This window comes from Embiotoca jacksoni, unplaced genomic scaffold (assembly GCF_022577435.1).
Source record: "Embiotoca jacksoni isolate LCO1_2020_lvr unplaced genomic scaffold, fEmbJac1.0.p SCAF_12, whole genome shotgun sequence".
NCBI classification, from domain to species: domain Eukaryota; kingdom Metazoa; phylum Chordata; class Actinopteri; family Embiotocidae; genus Embiotoca; species Embiotoca jacksoni.
In genome coordinates, this window is record NW_027185252.1 from 19,261,447 (window position 1) to 19,271,174 (window position 9,728).

General features: G+C 43.8%; 1 protein-coding gene across 1 annotated transcript in view; it reads right to left on the reverse strand.

The window, feature by feature from the left end:
• LOC138195073 (uncharacterized) overlaps positions 1–7,984 on the reverse strand; it is a 34,007-nt gene extending 26,023 nt beyond the window's left edge. Inside the window, exon 1 of the mRNA XM_069144133.1 lies at positions 7,906–7,984. Within this exon, the coding sequence (XP_069000234.1) occupies positions 7,906–7,984 (79 nt within the window). The remainder of the gene's footprint in view (positions 1–7,905) is intronic.
• Positions 7,985–9,728: the final 1,744 nt, after the last annotated feature.

Genomic DNA, 9,728 nt, shown 5'->3' on the forward strand with positions numbered 1-9,728 from the left:
CATCTCCACACATTCAGAGCCAGCCAAAGATTTGGTGCTAATAGCTGAGGAATGATGATTGTCCGGCGGTCGGGTTTCACAGAGGAGACGTTTGCAGACAAAAGACGGGGAGTGAGCTCAGTGTTAAACACTGTGTGCATGTAAGCGCCAAAGGATATAATCCTCAGGCTTTTTGTAGAAATACGTTTTAGCTATATAATAAAGTTTGTAAAACTGCCCGACATCAACCTTAACTATGACTCATGGACAGGACATTCAGAAATAAAGAATGCCATGGACCATTAAAAAATCTCTATGACTATATATATATATTTTTTTTTTTTTTTTTTCTGGAATTATCCACATTTCTGGTTTGTGTTGTGTTTGTGGCCATGGTTGTTAATTTAATGTCCCCACAGATCATTTACTGAACATGTATACATGCTGATTTAAATATTACACATTGATGGAATATAACATTATTTGCCTGCAATCATGCAGTTAGAAGCAAACATAGTAAGGTACAATATACAGTAGCAAACTACAACTAACAAATATGGAATTATGTAGATTCACCAAGGTATGTTTGCTTGATGACAGCTTTGTAACATCATCAATTTCATAAGTTGGTCACCTTGAATATCTTGCCTTCCTGATGTGTTTAAGACTATTGTGCTGTGCCATACACAGCAATAGTCCAATTTGACTACAGTACTAATCCTATTACAAGAATTTAAGAAAAACGACAGTCCGTCAGGACTTTAAAGGAGCAGTGTGGAGGATTTATTGGCATCTAGTGGTGAGTTTGCAGATTGCAACAAACTAAACAATCTTCACATCCCCTCCTTCTCCAAGCATGTAAGATAATTTATGAAAAACAAAAATGCCCCTGTCTAGAGTCAGTGTTTGGTTTTTCCCTTCTTGGCTCCTGTAGAAAGATGGTGGGAAACATGACACGCTCCATGGAGGAGACCAGCTCCAAATGTAGATGTAAAGATACTCATTAAGAGGGAATGAAAACACAATTATTATTTTCTGGTGATACACTAGTGAAAACATGATAATGAATACTTTATTCCATTTCTGATAATAGATTCCTCTGAATCCTATGTAATGTACCTTTTAGACAGGACAAGAGAAGTCAGTCAATCCAGATCATCTTTGAAAGTGTCTTTGAGAACAGACACAACAACCATCATACAATGATGAAACTGAATTACCACACTTTTACTACGTAATCTGAATTCCTACATAATTGTATGTCTTTTATTTAATAGTCTGGATATCTGCAGTATTGACCTACAATCTACAAAATAAAATGAAATACAGAAAGTCTCCGAAAAAGCGTCAAAACTTCAGTTTGGAAATGTACAACACACATATCAATACCTATCTGAAAAATGTATTGTGACCGCAGTCAAACTCAGTCATACTCGAACCTTGTAAGTTATGAATTCAGAAGACAGTTGTCAATCACCGCCAGACCCACAAAGACTCTTCTCAGATAATGACATGTGCAATGAATCAAGTGATCAAGTGACACACAGATCCCCCCCCCACTCTCCAGCCCACCGCAGACGAAGGCAGAGAGGCCTCCACCCGAGCGAAAAGTCAAACTCCATTTGGGAACCAAACAAACTAGATTTCCTAAAGACAAGCGAGATCAGGCGAGGATTAGTGTCAACTGCAGAGAACGCAGACAGGGAGGACGTACAGGAGTGACTTGGATGCTGCAAACAAAACTCTGCTTTCAGTTTCCGACCACAGTTTGAAGTTTTAAGATCTGGATGTAGGTCAGCAGTGCCCATCTCTTTTGTCTCTGTTTAAAAAAGCAGCCAGACCTTTCGTCCTTCCTCCAACCAGATATCCTACAGTTTCTGCCAAGTCTTCCTTTGGCTTCTATCCAGCAGGCAAACACAAACCTCCCCTCCCTCAGTCCACCCCACCATCTTTCCAGCACTCCTTCTTCTTTTTCTTTTTCTTCTTCTTCTTTTCGGTCTGTTGTGTAAACGTTGTAATTACAACAACTGGGATTTTCATGTTTTCATAAGAAATTAAGTTTGACATGGCCCTTAAAGGTATAGCGAGCTGCGTGACCCCCTGGTTCCCTGAAAGCAACTCAAACCCCAACAGAGCAAATTAAAAATGCATCGTCATTAATCTGGACTGACATCTATTTTGTTTTTTTCTTCTTCCGAAGTTACAAGCTTTCCATCCCATCCATCCATCTCCGTCCCTGGCAAAGCACGACTACCACTAATCCTGCTGTCTGACTCTGGGACCCTCTTCACATGGACAGCCAAGAGGGAGAAAACCCCAACTGGGCGCGGGCAACCGAAACCACACAGCTTCATGAAGGACGTGTGAAAACCCTGGGACTATCTCGGCTTGGAGTAATAAGAGAGAATCTGATGTATAGCATGGAAACATAAACGCTCCGTCTTTGATCTGTTCTCTTGCCCGCTCTTTCTCAACGCTCTTTCCCCTGTAAGTATATCAGTGGATCTTTGTTTGCATCACTGGTACACTCACAGAGCTGATACTTGTATCAAACCTAATTTTCATTGGCACGGCTCAAAAGCAAATACCAGAGTTCCAGCAGTCGAGCATGATGCACACACAGTTTTCTTTGTCTGAAGATACAACAGCGTGCCTGAGGTGCAAAATTAATCAACAAAACGACGTAATTCTTGTTTCCACTAACACATAATTGCCCACAGATCTTCATCCAATATTTGACTTACAAGCTGGCAGTGTTTAATATGTCTGTATTTCTGAAGTAGGGTCAAATATGTTCAAGTTTCAATAATATTTTCATGCCAAAACACTTCAGTCAATACGACCGGATGTAATGCGACTTTGCAAAATGTGGTTGCTACATATTTATTACTGATTAGAATAACAACTCTGCAGACAGAGAAGTCCCTGCAATTGTTTTCCCGTCATTGGAACAAGACAAAATTATGGGAAGACTGATTTCAACATATCTTTAGTCATGCTGCACACAAATGTAGTCTCAACACAGAAACCTAGCAAAAGTCATGCTGGAATTATCCTTTAATAGCTTTCCTAAAAGCAACCAATAACAGTCCGTGACAAATATTACCATTCACTAAATCCATCAAGTTTTAGGAGAGCAGATAAAAGATCAGAGGTCAGTCTTTGTCAGTCAAAATCTGTAGTGGTGGTTTACTGTGGGGAAGCAGGAGAGTGTCCGTTTTCTTTGCTAAAGTAAAGTCTTAGCTCTAGACCACTCATCTCCCAGAAGCTCATACAAATAAGGGCAGATTTAAATCACAGTGGTGAGAGATGGATGGGACACCTGAACATGAGACACAGTGTATCAACAGGACTGGAAGGCTCACTAAGGGAGAGCGATTGTCCTGAACGGCTTAACCTGTTGTGATGATAGCTAAAAAATAGTGAAGGTTGCAAGATGATTCAGGCCCACTGATACTTTGACTTAGCCTGGCTGGACTGACTGCACCGATTGCAGTGTCGGCAGTTAACCGTGTATGTCCCGCCCCTCTTTTACTGTGATTGGATGGTTGGTGACAGTGAGAAGCGCAGCATTTATATTTTTAAACTCTCGGTGACCGGAAAAATATTGCTGAATGTTCCAGCGTTCAGTGCAGAATAAACGATCAGCACCTCGTCCAGCTGCCATTCATAAAAATATATTTAAAAAAATATGCTCTACTGAGGAAAAAATGCTTTGGTGGATGAAGTATATAGTTGCAGAGGTGAAAGAGTTTCGGGCAGTTTTGGCTCATGTTGATTGGGTAATATTATCCCAAGGTCTATGTCTAGTACAATGAATCAAGGGAGGGAGGCCAGACCCATATTCAAGGATTGAAATTAGGTCTGGTTCACACCAGGCTAACTTTGTCTCTACTCTCACAACATAGCACATCCATTGCAACCTTTGTAGTTGGCATTTTTAACATGGCATATCCTGCTGCTGCTTGTATTGAGTGACTGCTGTCAGTGAAGTCAAAGTATGGCCACCAAATATAAAAGGTTTTCAGTTTGCTCATAATAATTTTTTTTAATTTTTTTTACACCTGACTTACTCACACGACAGAGCTGCCATGCAAAGTGCTTGCCTGCCATCATGAGCATCTTGGGGTGCAGTGTCTTGCCTAGTGACACTTCAGATTTTGCACTGGAGGAGGTAGGGATTGAACTGCCAACCCTGCAATTAGTGGACAACATGCTCCACCATCTGAGCCACAGCCCCCATATATATATATATATATATATATATATATATATATATATATATATCATGATACAAGCCCTAGTAACGAGGAGGACCCTGAAACTCAAAGAGATGACTGTAACTGTGTGTTGTTGTTTGTCAGTCTTTGTGGGTATTGTGTGTCTGTTTGGGGTTGGTTTGGTTGTCTGTGTGTGTTTTTGTCTCTTTGGGTCTGTTATGTGTGTCTCTGTGGTCTCTTTGCATTCATTTTGTGTCTCTTAAGTGTCATTTTGTGGATCTTTGTGGTGATGTTTCTTTGTAGTTGTTTTACTGAGCTCTTCCCAACAAGAAATCTTAACTTACTTCATTCAGAGCAGGTCTTGGTGGCCCCTAACGTCTGATACCCATTCATCCGTGTATATTTCTACCAGGCTTGGACTTCAGTCACATACTGTATTTCAGCACTCAGACATGACTTAACAAAATTTAAACAGCATGTTTGACATTTGAGGCCCAACAAGGATCAATAATTTATGTCTTATACTCAATGGCCAGCTAAGGGTTAAGCTAACATGAGCTAACAGCTAAAATGTTAGCTTTGTAAAAATCATGCCTACACTAAAGGTGACACACAATACAATGTTAGATACTATCAAAAAGTCAAATACACATTAAAGTAAGTGCTGGTTGACACTAAATGGATCATATTTGATGTTTTGATGAAGAAAACATGTATGTTAGCACTCAAACAGCAGTTTAAACCTTTTACTTTTTGCGATGAAATGTTCAAAATGACTTTCCTCTAACAGTGAATTTAAGAACGGTACTCAAGGACTCTGTATTTTCCTCTTCACACCCAACCCACTGTAGCATTTACTGTGGCATTTCTAAAGTGCCATTATTAGGTGCCATTACAGTATATCTCCAAACACACCACTAGTTTCAATAATACTGTAAATGTACATACCCGGTCACACACACACACACACACACACACACACACACACACACACACACACACACACACACAGCAGCTGGTGCTCAGCCTCCCCATATGTACATCTCAGACACTGATAGACCCCCATTACTTTAATATGAAAATTACAACCACATGAAATTTCTCCCATCGTTCAAGCATGCAGCGGCTGGTGACCACACTGTATGGCAGCCTGTCACTCCACTCCTGTGTCTCCCCCCCTCCCTTCCCTCCCTGGTCAGGCACTTCAAGGTTTGCCAACCATAACACAGTTGGCATAGCGTTTGCCATCCCATCACTGCTGCGCACGCAAACGTTGTTTCACTTCTTTCTTCTCTTTTCCCTCATGATCTGTTTATTTGTTTTTTTCTTTTCTTTTCCGAATGGAAATTTTGAGGTCTATTGGTGTTGCCTGTTCCGGGCGAACAGTTTCAGGCACGAAGGGTAGGATGAGGGATGGATGGGTGGAGGGTCGAAGAGAGACACTAAGAAGTCACGGGGGAAATTTAGTTTTTTAACCGGCAGTGAGGGAGCTTCAAAACAGCGCCCATGTGTTCTTTATTTCAGCTGGGGTTCGATGGCAAATGGAGTGAGGCGAGAGCTGGCTCGACCCTCTACCCCACACACAAGTACTTTACGCACACACACACACACACACACACACACACACACACACACACACACACACACACACACACACACACACACACACACACACACACACACAAAGACGTACATACTCTGCCCACTATCCCCATCCGCCAACCACATCCACTAACCGATACGGAGCAGAGGACTGTACTTTCCCAGACCCCTCTGCCAGTTTGGATTTATTACATTACCTAGATTTGGTTTATGACAATACAACAAGACACTGAGGTTTACAGGAATGCAGGACCGTCTTACAAAGCCATGAATATACACATACTGGAGCTAACAGTCATCCAGCGGAGGCAATTGAGAACACTTTCTCTCTTCCAGAAGCAACAATCTGTTTCATATTCAATCACTTTCAGGACCTGTGGGAGCTGCCAGTAGACTGTTGGCTTCTGAGCACTGCTTCCTGCCTTGCTCAAGGGCAAACAATGCAAGTTGATGAGGGGGAAGAGACAGTTATTCTTTTCTTTTCTCTTCGTCATTCTGGTCTTTAGATTTAAAAGAACACCCATCTAGCCGCAGTCCCACTCTGTCATGTGTACAAGACGAAGTTCTTGGCCACAGCTATTTCAGGAAAATTCTGGTTAATTACAGCTCGGGTCCTATTTTTGCAGTTTTGAACAGTGCATCTACACCACTAGTTCACAACTACAGAAAATATGGAAGGCCACCAGGAATCAGGAAAGTGTTTATTTAAACCACAATGAATATTTACCACAGAAACAATTTTACCATTAGATTTGTTTTCTCCTTTAAATTTGGATTATCTGTTTGAGTTCGTCTTCTTAGACCTCAGCAAATACTTTTCTCAACAGAAGGTTATTAATTCAGATAGACATGATGGCAAACCTGATAAACCTGCATTAATGGATATTTGGGGGGGGAAGCTGAATATTAGCAGTTATTTAGATTAGGGTTTCTGGGCAGCTGATGAAGTTAGGGCGACAAGCTGTCCCACTTTATCCTGTGTCCCACATATTGAGACAATGTTCCACATTCCAATTGGCTCGAGTTTTCAAAATTCAAAACTGCCGGACAGACCCTTTTCTAAAATCAGCAATTTCAGCTACAACAAAGACATATCCTGTGACATTACTTTGAAACTTTAGATTCCTTTATGCTTACTGCACTCAGCGTGGGAGTTGGAAAAATTTAATTTAAATAAATGATATTGTATTAGTCCTTCCCATGCTAAAGGCCTAACCTGTAGCCTGCATTGTATGAAGTGTATTTTAAGCTCTGATTTGGAGAGACTACTACTTAGCATTGGTACACATTGTCCCACACAAACACACTCTTTGCCCAACATTTGCTTTGTTGGGCACCTGATAAAGTCTAATAGTCACTGTTTGCTTATCTCTATTTTGGTCTCCTAGGGTAAATAGTTGCAAATAGGGGCTATCCATCCATACATTACATACCTGCTTTATCCTGAAAGCCCATCCCAGCTGACAGCCTTTCCCTGGATAGGTCGCCAGTCCATCACAGAGCCAACACAGAAAGACAGACAGAAACTGACATTTACACCTCAATATAGAGGTATAGGCAATATAGAATCAACAATTAACCTAACATGCTTGTTTTTGGATGGTGGAAGGAAGCCAGAGTACACGGTCAAAACCAACACATGTCTGTGAATAACATGCAAACTCCACACAGAAAGGCCTCCAACACACCCTTCTTGTTGTGAGGCCACACCATTAACTGTATATATAAGCGGACGTAGCTTTTGGCTCAAAAAAATGAGGCCAATTCGGAAGTGCCTTAAACTGCAATACCACCAAGTGCCACGAGAGGTTGACTTAAAAAATAGCGAGCTTCTGTTAGGATTCCTGTCTGCTCCTACTGTTTGCTCCTCCGTTTTTCCCCCAATCACCTCTCCTCATGTGTGTTGTCATACCCCTTTCGAGTTTGTTATTGTGTGCCCTGTGCTTCTGTTTGTTTTCGTCTCATCCTGTAGTACCTTCCTCCGAGCTCCGCCCACTGTCACGCCTCTCTCCTGAGATCCAGCTGGAGCCAATTCCAGTGATCATCTCCAGCTGGCTTAAATACCCCGGTTTTTCTCCAACTCACCATCAGTTCGTCCGTTTACCTGCCTGATTCCTGTTCTGTAAGTCTGAGTACTTGTCCTGAGAGAATCCTGTTCTGACTCCACTGCCTGTCTCCAGCATTCCTGCCACTCAGTGTCGATCCTCGGGAATCACCTGTGTGAAGAGGCCGTCCAGTGTAATACCTCAGAGTTCACCTGTTGACATCCTGGCAATCCTGTGTAGGTCCTCGGGTTTCCACGCAGTTGACCCTGCCTGTATCCAGCATACCTGCCGCTCAGCATCGATCCTCAGGAATCACCTGTGCAAAGAAGCCGTCCAGCGTAATACCTCGGAGCTCACCTGTCGACGCCCTGGCACTCCTGTGTAGGTCCTCAGGTTCCACACAATCAATCCTGCTCGGTCCCGTGTCCAGCGAGAGAGAGTTCAGTAGAGTTTCCCTCCCGACTCCAGAGGAAAGAAGGAGAGACTTTGGTCCACTGGACCCGTTGACTCTGTTCCTGTGTTTCCTGCTTGTTCACTGCGGTATTTGTAAATAAAGTCCTTGGCTGGATTCCACCTGCTGTGTGCGTGTGCGTTTGGGTTTGCTGCCGACACTCCATCATAACAGAACGAACTGACCAACATGGACCCAGCAGCTGCAGCAGCATCTCCCCCTGTGGATCATCTGCAGAGGGCAATTTCCAACCAAAGCGGTCTCCTGGGGCAGCATCATCACCTGCTGCAGGATTTACGAGAGTCCCAGCGAGTTATCGGGACCCAGGTGGAGGGTATAGGGAACATGATGCAGGGCCTCATGCTGCATTGCCTGCCTCCCCGGGAACCAGTTGATGAGGACTCTGCCAGCACCCGTGAGTCATTTGTCCCCTCTCCTGAACCCTATGATGGAGCGTCAGGGGCATGTAGAGGTTTCATGCTTCAGTGCAAGTTTGTTTTTAATCAGCAATCCCGCACTTATGCTTCAGACAATGCAAAGGTTGCCTATATGGTGGGGTTGCTGCGCGGAAGAGCCCTAGTCTGGGCTGAGGCTTGGCTCAACCGACGCAGTGCAGACCGGACCACCTACAAGTCCTTTATAGAGGAGTTCAAGAAAGTCTTCGACCACCCGGTTTACACTAGAGACACTGTTCAGCACCTGCTCCGACTTCGCTAGGGTGCCACCAGCGCAGCAGAGTTTTCCGTGGATTTCCGGATTCTGGCTGCGGAGTCCAGTTGGGATGAGGAGGCACTAAGGGGAATATATTGCAACAGTCTTTCCGACTGTTTGAAGGACGAACTTGCGGTTCGGGATGAACCTGAGTCACTACATGAACTTATTTCCCTCATAATCCGTCTAGACAACCGTATCCGGGAGCGTCGTCGGGAGAGGAACTATAGGTCCCACAATCCTGTGTGCCAGGTTGCTTCTGCCTCCAGCTTTCAGTTTCCGAGTCCGTCCCGACAGTACAGCCCTGTTCACTCCCGCTCCCACTCTCCAGCTCCGACTGCACCACCTATGGAAGGAGCCGATGCAGCTGGGGCGGACTCATCTGTTTCAGGAGGAGAGAGAACAACGCATCCCCTCAGGAAGCTGTCTATATTGTGGATGAGCATGGACACCGCATTCCGGATTGCCTGGTTCGGCCAAAAGAGAGAGCTCGCCGGTAAGAGTGAGGATACTGGCGAGCGATTCAAAGAGATTTCCCCATCCCAAGTCTGTTTCCAGCTACCCTGTGCCTACCATCAGGTCCGGTGCCCCTGTCTGCACTCATTGATTCAGGTGCTGAACACATTTTTTTTTAACTCTACTTTTGTTAAGAGACAAGGGATCCCAGTGGAAGCATTGGAGCATGCTCTGCTGGTGAGTGCATTGGATGGCAGCTCACTG